We start from the raw sequence: 25581 nt of genomic DNA, 5'->3' as shown, positions 1-25581 counted from the left end.
ACACGGGGTCGCCTTTCTGTGCAGTGTGAGGTCGATCGCTTTTTTTTTTGTCGTCGGACAGTCTCACTGTCAGTGTGCAGTGACGTGTAGAAGAAAACGCCATGTAGTCAAGGTCCTCACTCAGTCAGTGAACATTTAGCTTACCTCCTTTTGCTTTCTCCCATCTGTGCATAAACGTTGGGCTTGTGCTTCCAGCTCGATCCAGTGCTTGTACACTTGTGCTTACAACCCGTTTCATGTTTTACTAATTTGTTTATGTCATTGTAATTTAAACATAAAATAAATTAACCAAAATAATAGATAAGTTTTATATGTGGCCACATAAAATTAGACAAATGATTAAAACGATTAAAAATAAACTTGAACATCTGGTATAGATGACAATTGATGACTTTAATAATTTAAACAATTCTCCTGGGGGATTAATGATTGGTGCTATTGTGAAATCAATCAATGCATAATAATCGTGATTATCGTAATAATATGATAAATTCTTTGACAATAATCGTACTAAGGAAAACTGTAATCGTGATATCCCTATTGTGGACTTGCAGTCATCCCCAACTATGGCACAAGAGCTTCGTACAAGGGGACCTGGGAAGTTTTGGAGTGATGTCAACAGGCACCAGTTTCCCAACGTTCAGAAAGTAGCCTTCCACATGATCAGTATGTAAGGACCAACATACACATGTGAATCAAGCTTTTCACACATGAACTCAATAAAAAGCAGCACCCGCTCCTACCTGGCTGACAGCACTCTTCACCAATGTCTTCGAATTACACTGACATCTTATGAGCCTAAAATTACTGCTCTTGGTCAGAACAAAGAATGTTACATTTCCCACTGAGAAAGTCAGCGAGGTAATGTGGGATGTGTATGTGATCAATTTTTGATACGCTTTGTCATGTTACTGAATTTAAAAGGGAGACTATGAATTTAAAAAAAGCATTTTTTTCATGACATTAAACTGTATCGGTTTGAAATTTGTCATTACCAGCTGCTTACTGGGCACCTAACATGTCTGGCCTGGCTACATTTCTTGATTTTAAAATTTGGCCCAACTGAATTTGTAATTGAATAGCCCTGGTTTAACGTGTCAGGAATGTCATTCATTTGGTTCTAAACTTTCCCCCAGTTTGTCAACTTTTTAATGTTGACAGTTGTGCTCTCCAAGGTTCAGTGCTTCGCTGCTTATATTATGTCATTTGTTGTCACTACGAAGGAGTCCCTCTCCTCCCCTGTCCTCTTTTAAACTCTTTGTTGATCTCCTGTCATTCCCACTTGTGTCACCTAGGAGGAAAATGCCCAGCGGTCCAGGGAGTATGAAGAGCAGCGGAAGGAGGCCATGCTCCACTTCCAGATGACCTTGAGCGACATTGAGGTGCAGATGGAACAGCATAGCTCCCACAACACCAAGCTGAGGCAGGAGAACATGGAGCTGGCCGAGAAGCTCAAAAAGCTCATTGAGCAGTACGAGCTCCGAGAGGAGGTAGGGCTGCCCAGAAGTAACTTAATTGGCTTGTTGAGTTAACCTTAGCCTGTCCTGGCCACCACACCAAATGCATATGTGTCAGCAAACTTTAATTCGTTTCAGTGGTGTTTAAAAATATTTAAAGGAAAGATAAGGTAACCAGGTGGTAGCCCCGTCTTGCTCATGTGTGCGCACTTGCATGTTTTCTGGCTCAGGCGAACTCTTTTGTATCGTATTCTAAGTATTCTAAATTCTGGTAATTGTGAAATTCACTGATGATTTTAAAGCAAAGCAGATTTAAAGCAGATTAATTTTAAAAAATAAAGGTGGTCTGTTCAATACACCACAAAAGCAAGCTCAAAGCTAGTTTTTAAAAATCAAATAAAAATACCATAACAAAAGCTTTTTTCATTTATAGTGAAGTTCTTCTGTCTTTGAGAGAATCCGTGAAGATGACTGTAGAGGACTGATGACTATGACTTTCTCCAACAGGACAGTCAGTTAAAGTTACTTTAAGTGAATTTAAGTTCCCCTTGATAATCATAAACTCTGGTATATCTGGACTCTTATTGTTAAAGGTCAATACGGAGAGTCTGTCTGTAATGCTGAAACTGACACATGAGCAGATTAAACGGTTGACAGCACTGGTTCAGGTTCAAATTACAGAACCACCATATCCGTAAACCTTACAAATTCTGTCTTGATGTGATGTAGGGGTAATGATGGCAATATGTATCAGCAATAGACATGTCATTGATAGGAATAAATAAATAATTAGATAAAATGCTTGATGGACTCATAAAGCCTGTTATGTCTCCTGATAACAGAGAATGTAACAAGTGACGCATCCAATCATTTAACAGAAAAATTCCAAGTGTGCTTCCTCCCTGGCTCATTTAACCCTCTGAGGTCGATTGACGCGCCGGCGCGTCAAAATCACGTGACTAATTTAAGATGACATAGCAGCGAGACGGAGCCTCTGTGAGTCTCTGTTCTGACTCTATATGTTAGAGCAACCTTCAAACTATATGCCAGTTTTTAAATCGTGTTGATAGGCCAAGTAAAACCGGATTTACAATGTATTATGTACGCCACACTTTTGCTGTCACGTTTGCTGCGCTTTTGGTGCAGGAAGAGACGGTAAAGAGATCGGGCTTTCCTCACGAACGTGTCCGCAAGCAGGAAGTGCTAGCAAAAAAACACTTTCCTATTGGTGGAAAAAGGCACCACACCAGCCAATCACAAAATTTCATGGCAAACCACGTGATTTGGTTGCTGAGGGCGGGGGGGAAGATTTGGAAGGGACAGGGCGGAAAAGTGAAAGCAGCAGTGCCAGTCACAGAGGCAGCGACAGAGATCGTGAGTCTTGAGAGTTGGGAGATTTGTAACATTTAGCGTGTTTGGAGTGCATAGTTAGTGTGTTATGTAGTGTGTTTAGTGTGTAGTGGAGTCGTCGGATTTGTTTGGACTGCAATGATACCGTTAATAAATTATTTCATAAATGCTTTACAAATTCCACGAGCATTGTCCACCGGAGCCACTACAGTCACGTGCGCACCAGAGCCAATCACTGCACACCGTGGCCACGCGCGCACCAGAGCCAATCACTGCAGAACCCACCGCGACCCCCCACCTTAAGAAACACCTTTAGCCGCTAGCTACACGGCCCACCTCCCGAAGCGACGGACCAGAAGCATCGGCACGTCCAAAACTGGACCTAGGGTAAATAATGTCGGCCATGCTTTTTCCGCAAACATTGCCGTCACGTTTGCTTTGTGTCTGGTGCAGGAAGAAACGGTAAAAACGGCCTTTTGTCACGAAAGTGTCCAAGCAGCAAGTTTGGTTGTTGAGGAACAGGAAGTTGTGGGAGGGACCTAGGCGGATGATTGACATGCAACGACGGTCGTTGTGTGTGAGAGTTGAGAGATTTGTGACATTTAGCGTGTTTGGAGTGTGTAGTTAGTGTGTTATGTAGTGTTTGGTGTAGTGTGTTTAGTGAGTAGTGGAGTCGTTTTTTTGTTTAATGAGTCAGAATAATGAGGAGATGCTGAATGTGGAGCAGGCAGTGCAGCTCTTTATTCAGCTGGAAGGAGCACAGGCAGACCTGAATATTGCCTGCATTTAAATGTAAATAGTTATATATAACTTTGTAATTTTTTTTAAATGTATGCACACATTTAGATAAACAACAATTTATATTTCTGTTATAAGTTAAAAAAAAAATTGGTTTGTTAAACATATTTGTGGTTTTCACAGTAAAAAAATCTAACTTTTTCTACTCGGATTTCATGTTTTTTTTGTGATTTTAAGTCCATTGTGTTAATACAGTATAGGGCTGCACAAAAAATCGTTAAGAAATCGCGATCTCGATTCACACATACACGTGATCTCATTTCTACACACGGCGATTCTGAAGCATTTTATATCTCGAGCTGAATCACAAACAAATGCTCCTATTTTCCTCCCGGATTTTTTAAAGCGCCCCCAAACGCAGCACTGCCGCTGCCTCCTCCCTCAACCTGTGGTAAAGCGTCTTTACAACACGTGATTCAGTGGAGGAAGCCCGCCTGCAGTTGAGTGTTTGGAAGGAGTGAGTGAGAAGCCGTTTTTAGACAGGGCAGCAAGCCGCCAATCTGCCCGTCATTTTGGCGGCTAGGTCCGCCGATTTGCCGCCTCGGAGGGTCCACTTATTTCCGCCTCGCCTGCTAGATGAGCAACTGGACAGCCGCTGAGATCCGGGAGATGCTAGCGTCTCCTGGATCTCTAGCTGTATGGTTGTGTTAGCTTGTTGTTGTAGCCACAATCTAGGAACGGTCGCTACTTTCAAATTAAAAGCCCCCCCGCTAAGAACCCAGTTCTAAACTCCAATGGGGTGCAATGTAAAGCTCTTATTTTTAAGACAAATTCGTTGTCAGCTGTTCACAGCCCAACTTCGGGTTTCACGTCACGTCACATGTTTACGCCTACCTCAGAGGCGGCTTTTGGAAAAGGAGGAGTATTATGCCTCCGTTTTAGAAAGCCGATCACAGCAGCTATCACATATCACCTAGCCAAGGATACGGCCCCAATAAACACTGCACAACATGAGGTATTAAAGGATGCCCTCTCATCCTGGAGACAATTTTTTTTTTTTTACTCTTGTAAAAATCATTTTTCATCCAATGATAGAACTTGAACAAAACAAAAAAAACATTGCTTTGGCAGAGGCATAGTAGTAGTAGCCTCTGCCATACTACTATGTTTTTTGTTTTTGTTTTGTTCAAGTTCATCAGTGCAATAAACATTTTGTGAAAAAAATCGTGCCAGAGAATCGTGATCTCAATTCTAAGCAAAAAAATCGTGATTCACATTTTTTCCAGAATCGTGCAGCCCTAATACAGTATGTCAAAATAAAAAAAATAACTGTACAGTCACACATGTGAGGTTGTGCTGAAAATAATGACACCAAGTAAATAGCTTTTAAGATGAAATACAATGGCAAAATCAAAAATAGTCAAAAACAGCCAATTATACCCTGGAATATCGGATTTCACAACAAACCTAAATATCCCTGACGCCCCACCTTCAAACACAGCCTCATTTGGCCATCCATGAAAAAGCTCCTTAACCTCCCACTTTTTTATAGGAATACACTTTTCTTACGGGCACTGCACTAGTAAGTAATAAAGATGGTTCTTTGAGCATATTTGTGGTTTTCACAGTAAAAAAACTAACTTTTTCCTACTCGGATTTTATGTTTTTTTGTGATTTTAGGTCCATTGTGTTAATACAGTATGTCATAATGAAAAAATAACTGTACAGTCACACATGTGAGGTTGTGGTGAAAATAATGACACCAAACAAGGCAAGGTAAATTGTTTTTAAGGTGAAATATAATGGTAGAATCAAAAATAGTCAAAAACGGCCAATTATACCCCAGACCCCAGAGGGTTAAACACCATATCTCAGCGACTTCAGCCATGTTGTGTGATTAACAATTATTTAAGAAATTCCTTGGTAGTAAGCTAAACAATATTCACCTGTTTGAAGGCTGAGGGAAAAAAATAAGGGCATCAGATCACACATTGTTGCTGTAGGTAAAACACAAATGAGAGGAAAATTGCAGCACTTTTCATGTGATTTTGTGAGTTCTTGTCCTCATTGTTAAATGACCACCATATCTCTTGAGCATCTTTCTGACGGACAAGGTAATGTTATTTAGTATGATATGTTTAGTCACAGTCAGCGACCTCCTACCTCACACTCTGGTGTATCATCTTGGGTTTACCCGTTAGTGCAGCAGATGACCAAATTAAACACAATGACACCTTTTGATAGAATTACAGATTTCTCTGATTTGATCATTGTTGGAAACATTTTTGTTAAGTACACAACAAACCAAAATTTATAGCAGGTTAAGTTGTTTCTAGACATTTTATTGATGAAATCTTGCATATTTTCCTTTCTAGTTTATCTTTATCTGGAATTTGTCATAGTTGCTTGCAGCACAATGAATCTCTGCTGTACCTTCCCCGCAGCACATAGACAAAGTGTTCAAGCACAAGGAGCTGCAGCAGCAACTGATGGATGCCAAATTGCAGAGAATTACTGAGATGATGAAAGAAGTGGAGGAGAAGCAGCAGAGAGAGAGAGACTTTGTGAGTACATCTTCTGTGCCTGCTCTTTTTCTTGTGGTCTCTTCTAGTTCTCAGAGGTAAATAGCCAGCAGATGAAGTGTGTGCTGTACCTGTGAGAGCTGTAGAACTGACTGTACTGTGATATATCAGCTGCTGAAGGACGCCACAGAGTCCAGGCGGAAGTGTGAGCTGATGAAGGAACAGGAAACGCAACTCAAACAACAGGTAAGAACACACAGAGTTTCTTTTTGGATAGCTCACAAACACTGCAGACATAAACACTGGCTCTTTACAGGAAATTGACTGTAGAAGCCTTTTATTTACCTTAGAAAATAACTTGTTGCTACTCTTATCTCTCTCAGCTTTCTCTGTACATGGACAAGTTCGAGGAGTTTCAGAGCACTCTTGCTAAAAGCAATGAGGTGTTCACCACTTTCAGACAAGAGATGGAGAAGGTGAGGGCAAGATACACCTCACCTGTCATTTGTCAATGACAGACTGACTTCCTGTTTCCTAGTTTCTTCTGGTTGTGTCTGACTGATTTCCCTACTAACTGTCTGGATCTTCCTCTAGATGACCAAGAAGATCAAGAAGCTGGAGAAGGAAACAACACAGTGGAGGACCAAATGGGAGAATAACAACCAGGCCCTGCTGCAGATGGCTGAGGAGGTAAAGTTTATGATCCACGTTTTTATCGGTCGGTAGGGCCCTTAAGTGGGCCCATTACAGACATAGAAGTAATTGTGTGTATGTTTTCTGATAAGTGCTGATATGAAAAAACTTATTTTATTAGCCATATAGTGCAGAAAACCATGGCTGAAATAATTTAAAATGGTGTCATCGCGTACAGAGCTCACTCCGACTCCACTGTTAACAACAATCTGCGACACAGCAAGGCTAGCAGAATGTTGCAGAGTGCGTCACAGCTGATTAGACAGTAGTATGGATGGAGCAAAGTGAAGCAGTGTCTATGTGGTAAGTTCTTAACTGGTTTATGAGTGAAGCACACCCTGGAAAGTTAATAAACAATGACCCCAACATTTTCTCTTTTTAACCTCTTAGTGAACGCCCCCATTTTAAAGTCCGTGTAAAGCAGAAATAAATTTGTGTACCACAGAAACATGTGTCATTGACCACTGAGCCAAATTTGAAAGATTAAAAAAATTGCCAAGAATATACAATTAGGTCTCAAAGTCATGGAAAAACAAGCACTTCTCTCTGCTGTGAAACGCTGGGTAGAAACGTCAGTTAGAGGTGCTGTAGCCACGCCCACACGCAAGATGGGAGCCTCCTCCGTGTACTGTACAAGGACGTAACCTACAGTAACAATGGAAGCTAACAGCGTCATCGGAGGGACCCAGCTCTACCTGTTTGAACCATCAGAGCCAGAAACTGACTCTGAGTCAGACACTGATAGTGCTCAGCCTCGTTCCTTACAGTCCATGTTTTACATTACACACAAACGTAAACACCCCAGTCTACATATAATTCCTTTTCATAGCTATATTGGTGCACATAAAATATTACCTGTGGATTATCATTGTGCTGTCAGATGGACTCCACTCAGGGAATGAGGCCAAATCATGTCATGATTAAATGCAATAACATTTGCTAACATTACATGGGCATGACAGGATGCACAATGTAAAATCACTTTGAGGATTTGCACCTTCAGCAAAATGCATTTAATTGCCCATGCACGTTGTGTCCAAGCCGGCCCAACCCGGGCCGACACATTAACTGTAATTATAAGCCCGAGCCCGATTTAAACCCGACAGTTTTTTAATACGTGGGCTATTATAACGGACGTTCCCAAGCTCCATGTTGCACTTACACTACACAATCAGTGATGCCGGTAACGCGTTACTCTAATCTGACCACTTTTTTCAGTGACGAGTAATCTAACGCAGTAATATTTCCAAACCACTCATCAGATTTATTCAAATCACTGTGCGTTACTATTATTTTTGTCATTTTCCTTAGTAAAAATATATATTTTTGCTTTCTTCTTGCATCTTGGGGAGTGACGTCATGTGCGTGAGAAGTCACGTTTTCTGCACAAGGACACTCACTCACGTGAAAAACCATGCAGCGGCACAAACAACATGGAGGGAAGAGAGAGATGCGCCTTTTGTAGCTGGAAATACAGTCATTACAAAAACACACACACACAAATGCTTGATCAAGGGCCGGCCCGGCAGAGAATCTAAAGTCTGGCCGGTGGCGGGGATGAGAGCACCTGTTGTCGGCAGGATGGTAGCAGGCGGGCACATAATGTCTGGTGGCGGAGATGAGAGCCTGCGCTGTCGGCGGGACGGGAGGAGGATTCAAGCCGGGGACTGAGAGGGTCAGTTTGGCCACACTGACCAGCGTCAACAGACTCTTCAGATATCCAGACTTTACCTTGTGACAGTTGCTGTAACTATCGGGGGTAAAGTGGACACTTTAGTGGAGACAGGTGTTGGTGGTGATTTTTAACTGTCCACAGGAGCTCCTTTTATCAAAATCGATCAACCATTTCCTTGCGTTGTCAAACTTAAATAAGCTAACGGCGCTGTTACCCTGCACACTGTGGCATCCAGGAAAGATGCACGAGTGATGTGGAGGAGACATGACTGTTTAGCTGACTGGCTGACTGGTTAGCTAGCTGCAAACTATTCTAAGAGATGCTATCCAAGACTGGAGAGCAAGCGGAAAAACCTCTGAAGCTAATGCGCTAAATGTATTTATACCACTTCTGCAGCAGGGCGGGGTTTATGCAAATCATCATGGCCGCGTTACGTAACGTGATTACTGACCCGCCCATTAAATCCTGAACACAGAAATCGTGAAACAGTTTGTGAGCCTAGCTCCAAAATTAAATTCTAAATGGTTGAATGGCTTTTACATGTTTTAAGGAAATACACTTATGACCTTTTTAATGTGTTTGGAAGAAAATGGCTGAATTTGCTTTACACGGACTTTAAGGTTCTTTTTCCAAAACGACATACCGAAATTAAAAGCATGACAGCTCCCACATAGTTTGAGACTCAGGGATGTGCTTGGTACCATTGGAAAGGTAACACCCTCAAGTTTTGTTAGAAGTGTAAGTGTGATTCTAGGACATACTGACACAGAGTTACAGAGGTTGGAACACAGGTTTTGGTTCAGTCATTATTAGCGACACAAATAATAAGCGTTTATATTTCATATGAGCTCATTCATGCGTTCTTGCACCCTCCCTAAACTCCCATTCCGCACGCTGTCTTACTTTCACTTTAAAAAATTGCGTCCACCCAATTTTCCTTCGGGCGTCGGTATCAATTTATAGCGCTGCTCTTAGTGACCATTTTAATCCTCTAGCTAATTATCAAGCTAAATATCCAACATGCTAGTTAACGTCAAAGACTGCGGTGGAAGACGACGGTAAAATATTTACTTTCTCTAACACTGGATTTATTTATGCCTGAATTTTTAAGGTGTGGCGGCTTTTATTTTGACGTGGCGGCGCGCCACAGTCAATTACATGTAGCGGGAACCCTGTGAGTGTTTACTTAATGTTGTATTTTCACTTGAGAGCTAGGTGGTTAGATTCAGTGCTGGAAAGTATATGAGCTACATACCCATACTTTACAACCCCCATTATTATTACGCACTTATCACATCCGTTTGCCATGTGAGCGAGGTTGTGCCCAGCTAGAGATTGTTATTTTACAACATAGCAGATTCAAAAATGTAAGCATCAGAGCATCTTTGTGTAGCTCAGCAGAAGACAGTGTGCTGGAGTTTTGAGTCTGCTGAGTGTTAATTACCTAATTTGTGAGAGGCAATGATGGAAAGGAAATAAATAACATCCCCATCTTTTACTCTCCGTAAAAAACAAAATTATTATAGTTGTTAATGCTAAACCTTAATGGTGAAATATTGTTAAGATGAAATGCATTGATAAAGAACAAAAGCTTTTCTGATTGGAGGTAAATTCATTGGAATAATGGTTCAGAATTAGAGCAAAGCTGCAGCATTAATCTTAAGCATTAAGCCATCATAAAGGGTTTAGTAGAGAGCAGTTGTGGAATGTAATGACTTGAATAATGAATAATTAAAAGTGCAGACATGAATAGTATGATTAAATATATTGCACAAAACATAAAATGGATGGAGGAGGGAATTGTTATTTCGTGTTCAACAGTCTTTTGGCAAGAGGGAAGAAGCTGTTGTGGAACCTGGCTGTTCTGCTGCGAAGGCTTTGGAGCCTCTTTCCAGAGTCCAGCAGCAAGAACAGTCCATGGTGGGGGCAAGAGGTTCACTCCTGATGTTGTGAGCCCTGGTCAGGCAGCGTTTTTTGGCAATGTCCTGGATGTGAGGAAGAGAGCTCCTGATGATTTTCCCCGCTGTCCTCACCACCTTCTGCAGGGACTTCCAGTCAGAGGCACTGCAGGCTCCTGACTGGACAGAGATGCAGCTGGTCAGTATGCTTTCTATAGTGCCTCTGTAGAAAGTGGTAAAAATTGGAGGAGGGAGGTGTGTTCTCTTCATCAGACGCAGAAACTGCATGTGCTGCTGGACTCTTTACCAGAGCTCTGGTGTGATGGGACCAGGTCAGAGTGTCTGTACTACGCACCCCCAGGGTGATCTCCTTAGTTTTGTCAACGTTCAGGGTCAGGTTGTTGGTTTTGCACCGGTCCACCAGATGTTTCACCTCTTCTCTGTGGGCCGTTTCGTTGTTATCACGTGTGGGCCCACTACTGTCGTGTCATCCACAAACTTCATAATGTGGTAAGTAGTGGATCTGGCACAGCAGTCGTGGGTCATAAGGGTGTACAGCAGCAGACTCAAGTCGAGCCTTGAGGAGAGCCAGTGCTCAGGGAGATGACCAGATCAGATCAAATCAGAAATCCTTCAGAGACGGGGAAATGTGTTTGTCGCAGAAGCAGAATATTACAAGAACAAGAGCAATAGCAAAATAGACAATATATAATAACACTTAAATTTAAAAGTAAAGAAAATGGAATCGAATCGACGTATATACATATTTACATGATATAGTGCAAGAATGGACAGCAATTTTTATATACAGATTTTAAATATGTATAATGAATACGGGTGATTAAATTAGTTTGTACAGAGTTATTGCACAGTGCAGAGTACAGGGTGAGTTCTATATGGAGCAGTGCTGGTTGTATAGTCTGACAGCAGCAGGAAGGAAGGACCTGCGATACCTCTCCTTCACACACTTGGGGTGTATCAGTCTGTTGCTGAAGGAGCTGCCCAGTGCTGTGAGAGTGACCTGCAGGGGGTGGGACTCCTGCATCAGCAGCGATGACAGCTTGTCCGTCATCCTGCTCTCTCCCACCACCTGCACTGAGTTAAGAGGGCATCCCAGGGTGGAGCTGACCTTCTTGATAAGTTTTTCAAGTCTCCTGTCTGCTGCAGAGATGCTGCTGCTCCAGCAGACTACTCCATAGAAAATGGCTGATGCCACCACAGAGTCATAGAAAGAAGTCAGGAGTGCCCCCTGCACCCCAAAGGACCTGAGCTTCCTCAGCAGATACAGTCTGCTCTGACCTTTCTTATATGTTGCTGCAGTGTGATCAGTCCAGTCCAGTTTATTGTTCATGTGAACTCCCAGGTACTTGTAAGATGTCACCATCTCAGTATCCGTTCCCAGGATGTTCACCTGTGTGCAGAGTTGTTTGTGCCTGCGAAAATCCACCACCAGCTCTTTGGTCTTCCCGGCGTTGAGCTCAAGGTGGTTCCGCCGGCAGCAGTCCACAAAGTCCTTAATAAGTTCTCTGTAGGCTCTGTCGTCCCCGTCCCTGATGAGGCTGACGATAGCAGAGTCGTCGGAGAACTTTTGTAGATGGCAGTGACACTGGAGGTGTTGTTGCCCATCCGCATGGACTGGGGTCTGTCAGTGAGGAAGTCCATGAGCCAGTTACACATGGCACACCGGCGTGACTGAGAAAAAAAAAAAAAAAAAGGGTTTGCCCAGAGATCTAACATACAGTTCTCTGGATCTAACAGAGGCGCAGCTTTCACTCAATCACAGTAAGGATAGGTTTTCTAGCCAATCAGAAATACGGTGGGGACAGGCCTTGGCCTTGGCTGTGCTGTTGAATCTGGGTTTTCCATACTGGCAACGCGCACCGTAGTGTCAGGATGGACCGCAAATTCATGAAGCCAGAGGAAGACACTAATGATGTCGACAAAGCAACCGTCTGAGGTCGATTGACACTTCTGCGTGTCAAAATCACGTGACCAATTTAAGATGAGGTAGCAGCGACATGGAGCCTCAGTGAGTCTCGGTTCCAACTTTAGTGTTGGAGCAGCCTTCAAACTGTATACCAGTTTTTAAATTTTGTTGATCGGCCAAGTAAAACTGGACTCACGATAAATAATGTACGCCACGTTTTTTTTCTCTAACATTACCGTCACGTTTGCTGTGCGTGACGATAAAAACTGGCTTTTCTCACGAAAGTGTCCGCAAGCAGGAAGTGTTTGCAAGCAAAAAAACCTGTGACACCTCCTTTCCTTTTGGTGGAAAAAGGCACCACACCAACCAATCACAAAATTGTATGGCAAATCACATGATTTGGTTGCTGAGGAACAGGGGGAAGTTGTGGGAGGGACGGCAGCGAAAGAGTGACAGCGACAGTGATAAAGACAGCGATAAAGATAGCGAGTTTTGAGAGTTGAGAGATTTGTGACATTTAGTGTGTTTGGAGTGTATAGTTAGTGTGTTATGTAGTGTTTGGTGTAGTGTGTATAGGAGTTGTCTTTGTTTAATGAATCAAAACAATGAGGAGACTGCTAAATGTGGAGTAGGCAGTGCAGCTCTTCATTGATCTGAAAGGAGCTGAGGGAGACCTGAGTTGAGGCATTGCCTGCATTTAAATGTGTATATAGTTACATGTGACTTTGTAAATTTCAAAAACTTGTGCACAAGTTGAGCAAACACCAATTTATAGTTGCATTATAAGTAATAAAAGTGATTCGTTAAACGTATTTGTGGCTTTCACAGTAAAATAACTAACTTTTTCCTGCTTGGATTTTATGGTTTTTTTTGTGATTTTAGGTCCATTGTGTTAATACAGTATGTCAAAATGAAAAAAATAACTGTAGTCACATGTGAGGTTGTGCTGAAAATAATGACACCAAACAAGACAAGCCCCGCTCCTAAAGCTTAGTTCCATATAAATGCATAGATAATTCTTTGTTTTGTCATTAGCGAAAAAACAATATTGACCTTGAAGTTGAAAAGGAGCAGGGAGTCATTTGGAAAAAAGTACAAAGATGGCTGAACGTGGCTTGGGAAGTCACGTTCACTAGACTACAAACTAGTGGATGTGACTTGGAAAATCTCGTCCAAGAGACTACAGGAAGCGCCAAACGTGACTTGGCGAAGTCACGCGAGAACAAGGATTCCGAGGTGATGATTCTGATTCAACTGAATCATATACCTGAAATTCAAAAATGGCGGCAGTGAATGTTTCGACTTAAGGCCATCACTACACGTGCGTGCGGAGTTTGAACAAAGATGATGATTACGTCGTTTTTGGCTCCACGTGTAGTTTGATTACATGTAAAGTGAATTTGGAGGGATAATACCCACGGTTTCCGAAAAGGGTAGTCGTGCTACTAAGAGGAGCCCGCCTAAAAGTGTCAATAAGAGGGAATATATCACGTGTCTTGATTATAGCAGGGTTATTAACTATGAATTTCCAACTGATCGCTCATAACATTATGTGTGTGTGTGTGTGTGTGTGTGTGTGTGTGTTTGTGAGTTAGTAAAAGGGAAAGAAGCTAAGTGAGCACTTAGCAGACAACAAAGAATACCACAATGACCATGTGGTACGCAGCGGTCATCTCTCCCTCAACCAGTGGCCAGCAAGCGAATCAAGGTTCGTTTATTGTCCACTGAGTGAGCCGGAACACGACGTACTGTGATCACACACGGCGGCTAAACGGCATGAATGAGCTCCTAGCGAGCATAATAACACAGTTAGCAAACAGTACAGTCAACCATAAGTAGGACTCTGCAGTCTCTTCACAACAAAACATAAGCACAACAAAAGCATGCTATATAATATCTGTTTCTGCCCAAACAGTAGCCTCTTACATGGGTTGCTCGTCCCGTCTGACTCATAGCTCCAACTCATTTTGGATGCGAGTGCGGTGTCAGCTATTGCGTCCTACTAGCTGACGACAGGCTGCCATCACACAGCGTTGCTGACCTGATGGAAGGACCGGACCTCGGTGGTTCCGTCTCCTTCTGGAGATTATTTCTTCCTTCTGCAGGCAGTGAGGAACCACTGGGTTGTGCAGTGTTCCTCTATGGATCCAAAACAATAATATAGAATATTCCAACAAAAACTAAAGTAAAACAAAAACGGTCTCTGTCTCGTCCAGCGAGGAAAGAACTAAAGCCTAGGCAAAGCGAAGTGAAAAACTCAAGTACACCCTTACGGTAACTACTGGATGCAAATGGAGTCTCTCCACAGCATCACGTTACCCTGGGAATGCAACGTGCAGTGAGGTCTCTTGACCTTCAAACTTGGAGTGAGGTCATGGTCATCCTGGCGGAGTTTCCTGGCCTGCAGCCAATAAGGACCAGGTGAAAGTTTTAGGGGTATTTCATACCTTGAGTTACAGTTCTTCACACCTTTTGAGCTTTGGTTCAGTTCCTTTGTTCTTCAACTCCACATGTCGATAAGGCCCTCGTAGTTGGGCTTTTGATTTTCCCTAGAGGCCTTCTCTTTGTTTGAGCAATGTGGCATGAGGGCCAACAGGTGCTATGGGGTGGTAGTCATTGAGGGAAGAGATTATGGGTTTTTTAGGGAACCGGTATAATTGTGGCAGTCTTGAGGCATGATCGTACCACAGCCTGGATCAGTGAGGTGTTGAAGGTGTCCGGGAGAACCCCTGTCAGCTGGTCAGCACATTCCTTGAGCACCCATCCTGGTATGTCGTCAGAGCCCAGTGCTTTCCAAGTGTTCACTTTCCTCAGGGTTCTCCTCACATCAGCTGTGTCCAGGCTGAGTGGCTGCTCATCCTGGCGAAGAACCGATTTCCCTGCCACATTTGTCTAGTGTTAGACTGGGTCATGGAAGAAGTCCTGTACTTTGTGAGCATGAGCACGCTTTGCAGTTCTCATAGCACAGTTCAGGTTGGCTCTAGCTGTTCTAAGTGCCACCATGTCACCAGATTTAAAAGCGACAATTCGTGCTTTCAGCATTGCACGTAAATCACTGTTTATCCAGGGTTTCTCATTGGCCCGTGTGGTGATGTTTTTCATCACATTAACATCCTCTATGCACTTTTGAATGTATGCAGACACAGACTCGGCATACTCCTCCACCCGCGTGTAATGATTGTCAGTAGCAGCTGCCTTGAACATGTCCCAGTCAGATCACTCAAGCAGACCTGTAATGCTTCCATGGCTCCTGCAGGCCAAACTCTCGCCTGCTTCACTGTGGGTTTTTTCCTGATCAGCAGGGGCTTGTATGCAGGAATTAGCATCACAGAGAGATGGTCTGGGGATCCAAGATGGGGGTGGGTTGAAGCTCTGAATGCCTTTTTGATGTTACTGTAAGCCAGGTCCAGTGTGCTCTTCCCCCTGGTTGCAAAATCCATATACTGATGGAAGTTAGGAAACACAGTTTTCATCTTGGCTTGATTAAAGTCCCCTGCCACAATGAAAACTCCCTCTGGATGTGTAGATTGCAGCTCACTGATGTAGTGGTACAGAACATTCAGAACTTCTCTTGTGTTAGCTCTGGGGGGAATGTACACTGCTGTGAAGATGATTACAGTGAATTCCCAGGGTAGATAGAAAGGTCACCGCAGCCCCGGAATTACCGCTGAGAGAACTGGTCCCATCAGACTGGAATGTTGTTAGCCCCTCTATGTTAACTTCATCATCTGGGACGGATGGTTTGAGCCATGTTTTATGGCAGAGCAGTCTCTCACCTCCTGTTTTGATGTAAAGTCCAGCCTCCGGTAGTCCAGTTTGTTCTCCAAGGATCGGACGTTGGAAAGTAGGATGGAGGGAATCCACGGATTTGCCTTTAGGTTTGCTGTTAGTCCCGCTCGACAGCTGCGCTTCCACCTTCGGTTACACCGCCTCCGCTTGCTCCTCTGTCTGCTTGTGATGCTAGGAGCATTCATAGCAACCGGGTCTTGTCGGCGCAGCACACCAAGGCTATGTAAACACTCCCGAGTAGTTGTGTCTATGCAGCCAAAGCCACTGGATGATGGAAATTCCAGCAAGAGATGGCGATCGTATATCAATCTGTAGAGACTTTTGTTGGTTTTTGTCATCCTAGGAGGCAGATTCTGATATAAACTTTTTAAACTATCATGAACTATCATGAGCCAGTGTAGCTGCAGCTGGACAGGATGCTGCCATCTTGAATCTCCACGATTGAAATTCAAGTACACTTAAGTACTTTACTTGACTTCAGTTTACATTTACTTGTACGTTACCTTATTAATTCAATGGCATTTTTTCCTACTTTTTCCACTCCACTGTCCTTCAGGGGGAAATATTGCTATTATTTATTATTTAACATCATAGTTGATAGTCGATTTTCAGATCAATATTTTATACACTCAGTATCTGTTAAATGTAACATGAATTCTACATTTTTCAAAATTGGTGAATAATTCACATAGAAAAAGGTCTATTTTCTTTTAAGCTCAAACATTCAGTATATCAGCTGCTATATCGGCAATTGGGATTCTTAGGGGGCCAAGCCCGAGGGGCCGAGGGAACGCGTATGCTTGCATTTCCTAGGACCAGTGGTGCTAGGAACCCTATTGTAATTGTAAAGATTTTTATTTTTATTTTTCTCCGGCTAAAAGTGGTGCTGCAGGCTAAACCGTGCTAGGGAGGCCGGTGCAATTTGGAGGGTTGGATCAGACTCCTGCGAATATCTCGGACACAAAAAACTACATATATCCGCCTGCAGGGGGCGCTATAACCTAAGCCAACACGTTTTTGCCTATAACTCCCAAACCGTATGTCATACATTCAACACCCTTGTATCCCCAGATTCCCTGAATGAAGCTGAATCACTTTGCGATTGGCCACGCCCACTTCCGGTTAGAAAGTTTTTTTCGCAAAATCGCAAAAACTTGAAAACCTACTTTTTCGAACTCCTCCTTGGGATTTTGTCCGATCTGCGTGAAACTTGGCACGTACACTCTTCAGCTGGATCTGATCTTAAGTTATCAAAAGAACTTTGCTCAGTCAAAACATTTGGAAATTATTCACGAACATATTTCTGTAGCTAGCTATAAAAATGTAAACTCTTTGATATCTCGGTCAAACTAAATGCTGTTAACACCAAATTTGAGATCCTTGGTTGCTATAACACTGGGAAGGGATGAGCCGAATTTGGCGAATTTTGGACACTAGGGGGCACTAAAAATATGGGAAGTTTATATCTCTTGAACAGCTACACCGATTTTTACGAAATTTGGTCGGTATGTTGTAGGGCCAATCCTGAGGCCATATCTTGAAGGTGGTCATGACTGGTCAATGTGGGCGTGGCTTATTATAAGATAAACAACAAACATTAATTTCAGCCAAACTATTATGCTGAGAGCTTTGAAATTTATATGGTACAGATGGAATAGGACATAGTTCTTCCATACAGAAAATTGCACATATACTCCAGTAGGTGGCGCTATAATGGATGTAATTGCATTTTTGCCTGTAACTTCCACATTTTGAATAACACATTCACAAACCTTATATCCATATGTTTCCTGCATAGAGATGGGTTTTCTGACATAGGACACGCCCACTTCTGCTGCACATTTCGTACGCTAAATCGCCACATATGCAAAACCTACTTTTTCGAACTCCTCCTTGGGATTTTGTCCGATCTGCATGAAACTTGGCACGTACACTCTTCAGCTGGACCTGATCTAAAATTATCAAAAGAATTTTGCTCGGCCAAATAATGCGCAAATTATTAACGAACAAATTTCTGTAGCTAGCTATAAAAATGTAAACTGTTTGATATCCCGGTCAAACTAAATGCTATTAACACCAAATTTGAGTTCCTTGGTTGCCATGACACTGGGAAGGGATGAGCAGAATTTGGCGAATTTTGGCCACTAGGGGGCGCTAAAAAGATGGGAAGTTTTTATCTTTTGAATGGCTTCACCGATTTTTAAGAAATTTGGTCGGTATGATGTAGGGCCAATCCTGAGATCATATCTTGAAGGTGGTCATGACTGGTCAATGTGGGCGTGCCTTATTACAACAAATCAAAATCGGCACAAATTAAGCCTTTTGCACTTCCAGTGCACTTCCCATTACAGCGAATACCACGGCTCAGATGTTTGCCTGTGTCCTCACTTTTGCCCCGAGCCCGTCATCCTTTGGGGCCAACTTCCGTGGGCTCTGCGGTGCGTGGGGACCGAGTTGCACGGGGGGGCTTGGCCCCCGTTCTTAACTGCTTGCAGTTCTAGTTATTCTTAAATCTGTATCAGCCTCAAAAGTCCCATATATGCTGGGCTCTTTCCATTTTATTTCTGAGAGTTAAATGCTGCCTAAAATCCAGTGTTGGGCACGTTACTTTTAAAAAGTAATTAGTTATAGTTACTAGTTACTTCTCCCAAAAAGTAATCGAGTTAGAAATGGAATTACTCAACTATAAAAGTAATTAGTTACAAGGAAAAGTAACTATTGCTTTACTTTTATTTCTTACCCCTTTTGAGCTCGGCAGTCATTTTAGCGTACTCGGCATCTACATATATATTCAGAAAATGTATTTCTGCATGGTGGAATGGCACCTGCTCTCCCCGATATTTTGCCAATGAGTGCTCTGAAGGAGTCTGATTCAACTGTTGATAACGGGAGCAAGTTCTCAACAACATACCTGTCTATCATTGCATTCAGTTCAATCTGTGTTACAAGTTTTTGTGAAGCTGTTAGCGGAGCTCACGTTAGCCACACCTGGCCTGCTATCATCATCAACAGCGTCAGCAACAGAGTTTTTGGCCAGTGTTAGTTTTGTAGAAGCATGTGCCACTGAGAGATGCTTCACTGGATCAGAGTTGCTTACAACGGACGTGGACAAAGGAGATTAAAGTAATGTCTGTAATTCCACTTTGAAAACGTTAACTTTGCCTCCGGACTCGCCATTGCTGCAGTTCACCTCTGCTAGTTTGTGTGTGTGAGGCTGTTGTGTGCGTGTGTGGCTTGTGTGTAAACCGAACATTGCCACTGATTGGCTTAAGAACTCTCACTCAACGTTAAAGAGCCAATCATCATCACTTACGCGGTTGTCTCGCCCCTCCCTCCTCCCTCACCAGAGGAAAAAAAAAACAGCTCTGCAGCTCCAGTGGCTGAGAGCCGAGTCGGATGACAACAGCTTCAATGATCAGCTTCAGTTTGTAACGCGCCACATTTAATAGTCGGTAACGGTAACGGCGTTGTAACGATGGAAATAATAATTAGTTAGATTACCCGTTACTGAAAAAAGTAACGCCGTTAGTAACGCCATTTATTCTAATGCCGTTATTCCCAACACTGGTAAAATCTCACCTCAGTATCTGAGTCAGGACATGGTTAGTTACGGGCTCTGCGTTGTGTTTGTGGATGATGGAGAATGAGACGAGGACAGTTTTCTGCCTTGCTAACCAGGGGGATTTATTCTGTGTAAAACACATCAAAATGAGTACAGGAACTTCTCTTGCAGTAGAGGTGTATGAATCATGACTCATCCGGATCTTTAACCCGGTTCATTAGAATAACCCGTGAGTCACGAATCTCTAGTATCATTAACTCGAATCACTTGAGTCCTACTATAATTAAATCTAAAATGATAAATAGCGTTGCGCGGAGCCGTATACATAGCAAGCATGTAGCCCACTAGCCCCGGGCTTGCTACGAGCTTGCTACAAGCTTGCTATGAGCTACTAGCTACGAGATGCTAGCTACGAGTGTTTCCCTCATCGGCTTGCGGGCTAGCCTGCGAGCCTCAATGCCGGAAACATAGCCGACTCATCGTAGCACTAGCTTGCAAGCCACCGGCATTGCGGCTCGCTGGCGTTTCCGGCATCGCGACTTGCAAGCTACGAGTCTGCTGTGTTTCCTGCATCGCGGCTCACAAACTACGAATCGGCTGCGTTTCCGGCATCGGGGCTCGCAAGCTACGAGTCGGCTGTGTTTTCAGCATCGGAGCTCGCAAGCTACGAGTCGGCTGTGTATCCGGCATCAGGGCTCGCAAGTTTCTGAATTTCAGAAGTGGAAGAATGGCTTCTGTTGTAGGCTACCTGCAGAATATTGTGTATGTTATTTGAGAATCTGAAATAACATACACTATGTTCTGCAGGTAGCCTAGTTTACTGTAGGTTTGGTGTATAGATGTAGCATAATAAAATGAAGTTAGGTCAATGGATTGGTGCAAAATAAGATAATTCATATATAAATATAAACAAAAATATTAAGTAGTATATTGTAAGTAGGCTATTATCTCTATCTGGGAACTTTATCCATTTAAACCGTTCCTACCTCAGTTCTCTATTATTTATTTGTTTTATTTTATTTTACTTTAGTATCTCTTTTATTTTTCCAATCATGTATATAATGTTTTATTGCATTGTGTTTTTTTTACTACGTTAGTGGTTAAGAGACAATGGGCTGGGACTGAGTTTCCACGGTCATTAGGCAATACTGACTAAAGTGACTCGCACAATCCGGTTCAATTTAGTGAGTGGCTCATAATGACTCAAATCCTTAAAAGGAACCGTATTTACCAGCTCTATCTTGCAGCTTTCCTTAAGCCCGCCTCTCCTCACGGGGTCCGGAAACCGAGTGAGTGACTACATTTACCGCCACTGCTTTCTATCAACTAAATGAAACAATAACATCAGTAAAACTGTACGATAAAACAAGCTGAAATGATACTAAAAATATTCCATCAGCAGCAATATTTTTAGTATCATTTCATTGAACAAATTGGCATTAAAAAAAGATAACATAATGGGAGCCCACATACCTGTGTAAAACACATCAAAATGAGTACAGCAACTTCTCTTACAGCTTTCCTTAAGCACACCATTAAAAACAAGAGATCACATCAACCCGCATGAGAAACTGCCTTAGAAACTTAGAAACTACAGAAAAGTGCTGCACACTCCGGAATAATAATAATAAATGTGTGAAATTTACCAAGTAACATTTACACGTCTGTTTAGTGATTTCTACCACATTTTAACATGCTATACAGGTGTACAATCATAACTCTTACCTCTCCTCACGGGGTCCGGAAACCGAGTGAGGAGAACAGTGTGAATCCACCGGAAGTGACATCACAGAAATGTCAAAGGTCACACAGCAAAATAAAACATGTTTTTTGAAGTGCTATTCACAGCTCTTTATTTTCAGTTCTTATGTTTTTGTGATAATCCAGGGAGTTTAAACGTATAAATGTCACAACAGTATTTATTGACTTGCAAGTTATTACTTTCTTAAGGTTGTTTTTTGTTTGTTTTTGGTTAAACTTTGTACTCTAAAATTATATTACATCAGTGTGATATCTGATGAAATGGTTACTTTGCAAGTTAAGATTTTCCTACTTGCTACTAAACTTTTCCTACATTTTCCTTAGTTGCACTGTAGTGAAGAATTTTGACATTGTGGTATCACTACCTTTGCTAATTCAAATAAAGGATCTTGTTCCAAGATGGAGAAGCTTACTGTCATAGCAAAAAAGCTGAGTGGTAAACTTTCTTTGTCTAAAAAAAAGGGAATTCAGTTGTATTTGATTTCCTGTATGACAAAACTATGAAACAATTTGATGTGATAAGCTTCGCTCAAGCTCAGCGTACTACCCATCTTATCATCAGGTCTGTTTCTGTTGTGTTGTAGAAAACTCTGCGAGATGGACACTTCAAGGCCCTGCAGGGGAAGCTGGAGCTGCTGGAGAGGCTGTGCAGAGCTCTGCAGAAGGAGAGGAACGACCTCAACAACCGACTCAGCCTTCTCCAGGAGCAGGGAGACAAAGGGACCGCTGCACCTGCTGAAGCCAAGCTGCAGGATGCATCAGCCGGTGAGGAGGATGTGGATGAGGAGGAGGAAGAAGAAGAAGAAGAAGATGATGATGATGATGATGATGATGATGATGATGATGATGGTGATGATGAGGAAGGCTTGCCTCAGGACGACAGCCTGAAGACGAAGAGCATCCACGAAGCACCCAGACCACCTGAACAGGGCCCTACATCGGCTGCTACTGACAAACCCGCTACTGCTACGATGACAATCAACCAGCCTGCAGAAACACCACCCACACAGCAGGACTGAACGAGCCTACATGGCCTGTGTGTGGAGATGAGAAGGCTGTGATAGGAGAACTCCACACACCTTGGCCTTGTTCTACAACTAGCCAGAAAAATTTATTTGTTGGAGATTTCTTTTTGTATATTCTAGACTCTCCTTTCTGGGTGTCTACACAGAAACTGAACTCATATCTTTTTTGTGTGATAGTTTCAAAAGATTCAAATTATTGTTTCAATAATTCTATTCAATAACTTGGCCCATGTTTACATTGGTTGTAAGAATTGGCTTTGTGGCGAGCACTTGGTACTCCCTGTTTTATAGCATAACTGTATTTTCATATGGGATTTCCATGATGTCAAATTGAGGCTGTTCAGAGTCAAATTGGCCTTTTATTTCTCTTTTCACATGGTCTGTCCCCTGTAGTGTCATATGTCTCTGAGGAAATGCTAGGGATTCAATTCAGAGATGGGTACGTCAATCAGCCACAACATTGAACCCACTGACGGGTGAAGTGAATGAGTAATGTTACAATGCATTGTTCTGCTGGAAAAACCAGGATGACATCTTGTGCTCTGTCACATTCATTCCTAAACAGCTTTTGCGGGGGCAGGGCCCATTGTCCTGCTGGAGATCAGGTGTCCTTGTTCTATGACAGTGTTTGGGTGGGTGTTTGTCAAGTGGCATCCACATGAATGCCAGGCCAAGTTATCACAGCAGAACATTGCATTGTAGTGAGATGCTCAATGTTATTCACTGGAACTGTTTGTGGTTTTAAGTTGTGGGTGATGGGCTTATATCACATGGTCACATATTATGAATTATTATTGTAGCTTTAAAGACACAATGGGATCTGAAAAGCTATAAGGGATGTGGGACGCAGTGTAGAACAAGTGCAGAGTCACAGTTGTTTTTTGTTTTTTTTATCTGTATAGGCCACAGGGTATTGAGTGTTCTTTTTGTCTTTTTTTAATCACATCATTCATAACGTGGACACGTATTTCTTTTCACAATTGTGGGATTGTTCGGTTTGCTAATTGCCGGTTAGCAAGTTAGCTCACAGGGCTGTCACTCTTTATCTGAAAAGAAAAACAGAGTATTTGATTTGTGATTTGTTTGGATTGAAAATAAGCCTGACAGTCCTGAAATCCACATGCTCTGGCTATTGCTTTTCTCTTTGCAACTTTACAATCAAAAACACGTCATTCTGAGAAGTAATGTGTGGAAGCAGTTTGGACTGTTGGATGGAAAAACTGTGGATAAAAGTGAGGCTGACTTTGGAAAATGGAACTTGGCTCTTGGCTAGTGGGCTCCATGAATGAACAACATTAATTCTGCAACAGAGTTTAACATTGGTCTGTAGCTTTCTGTTCTAATTAACTAAAACAAATGACGTGGCAGTTTATATTTGTTGGAACTTGGCTTTTGTAAATGGTGATCTACCACAGCTCCTGCTAAATACATCTCCTTTGTTGAGCAGTTTATTATCCAGTAGAACTGGGGCATTTAGAATTGTTTGACTATAGGGATAATAGGATAGCTTTCTCTATTTGAGACTGTTTTTGAGGTTCAGTAATACCTCATTGTAGTTTAAGTTTTGAAAAAAAAGGTCTGCTTGTATAAATTCCACTCTTGGGCACTGTGTTCTGTGGACTGGGACTAAAGGCTTTTTTAAGGATGAACTTGATGTCTCATCACCACAACAGTACTGTGATGATTGATGAAGAGGGTTGCTGGTAGTTGGGGTTCTGTTGCAAGCTGTCATTCTCAAAGTTATAAACTGTAAGAATATTTCATATCAGTCCTCAATATTTGTTGCAATTTAAGGTTGGAATCCTTTCTAACCTTAAACTCTGAAATTGCATTCTGTAATTTTCTTTTAACATTAAAGTTTGCTAGTCTATAGTCCAACTATGTGAAATTCAAAATTACAACAAAATTGTAACATTTGGGCCTCTGTAGTGGGGGATTCTGCACAGAATTTTAGATTTGTATTCCTAAATGTCACTAAGTTAGCACAAGTGTCACCAAATCAACCATGACCGAAGTCTTGGGGATTAAAAATCCCATTTTTACCTGTTTTGTGTGCATCCTGTTGAGTGGTGAAATCTGATTTTCAAACAGTCCCTGAACTATGGGGATATTTAAAAATCAAACGAGTAATAAAGGTCAGGATGTTTATTTAGTTGCCTGCTTGAGGGACAACTAAAGTAATGTAAAGAGATAAAAGGTCAGTAAACATGCAAAATGTTCTGCATGATTTTAATCTGCAGCTCTACAATCAATGTTTAATTTAATAAACCATGTAATTTGACTTCCATATGGTCAGTTTAACAGGGTCTACAAAGAAAAGGCATGTCAGGAGTTCTGAATTGCCTTTGCCCACCGGCAAATTATTTTCTGTAAATTATGATTATTACGCCACAATAATGGACCCAGTCATTTTTGAAAGTATACTGGAAAAAAAAAACTGAATGTGATTTGCTTTTCTACTACATTTTAATAAATATATATTGATTTCCATTAGTGATGCAAATCAGTCAGGGGCTGTTACAGGAGCTGCAGTTATTGTTCATGAGGAAAGTCATCAGGGCCTTGAATTTAGGAAATCTGTTGTCAGTTGGGTTCAACAGAGTTTCACTCAAACACACATCCTCTCTGCTTATTGGATTCTCACTGAAAGGTTTTCCTTTGAGCCACCATTCACAGATCTTGAACCTTGCTTGCTCCATGACCCATTCAGTAGCTCATGAGTCAGGAACTGTCCTGCAACACGCCTAGTATCTTGAATGCAGGCCTTAAAGGCAAATACCAATGGAAAGTGAAACTTACCATTTTTTGTTTCGGAGAATACTGTTTTGCTTGAAATATGTTTTGTTGACTACGAAACTTCGCCTGACTTCCATTAGCATGGAGGGAGGAGATGATGTCTGAACTTTCATTTTTTGAGTGAACTATTCCTTTAATTCTCAATGTTAACCCCACCATACAATTACTTAATTAGTATCCTTATTTAGAGTCCCAGTCTGTTGTTTGTGGGTATAAATTCAAGACTGATGCCAGATCAGGAGAAAATTCCGACGGCAATGTTTAGCCTGTTGTTTCAGCTCACTAACCATCAGCTCTAATCCCTTTTTGAAATCAGTAAAATGTCAAGTCAGTGAGAACCATAGGGGTCGTACTGACAAATCATTCCTCTACAAATGTGTACACACAC

The 25581-nt window shown here is 42.1% G+C and overlaps 1 protein-coding gene across 3 annotated transcripts in view; it reads left to right on the top strand.

Annotated features, from left to right (window-relative positions):
• txlng (taxilin gamma) overlaps positions 1-24439 on the top strand; it is an 84683-nt gene extending 60244 nt beyond the window's left edge. For all 3 annotated transcript variants that reach the window (XM_030414289.1, XM_030414286.1, XM_030414288.1), the window contains exons 6-11: positions 1296-1490; positions 5990-6109; positions 6239-6313; positions 6451-6543; positions 6662-6757; positions 21957-24439. In XM_030414289.1, the coding sequence (XP_030270149.1) occupies positions 1296-1490; positions 5990-6109; positions 6239-6313; positions 6451-6543; positions 6662-6757; positions 21957-22391 (1014 nt within the window). In that variant the 3' untranslated portion in view covers positions 22392-24439. The remainder of the gene's footprint in view (positions 1-1295; positions 1491-5989; positions 6110-6238; positions 6314-6450; positions 6544-6661; positions 6758-21956) is intronic.
• Positions 24440-25581: the final 1142 nt, after the last annotated feature.

Source organism: Sparus aurata, chromosome 4, assembly GCF_900880675.1.
Source record: "Sparus aurata chromosome 4, fSpaAur1.1, whole genome shotgun sequence".
Taxonomy (NCBI): Eukaryota; Metazoa; Chordata; class Actinopteri; order Spariformes; family Sparidae; genus Sparus; species Sparus aurata.
This window is presented reverse-complemented; position numbering and strand designations above follow the sequence as displayed.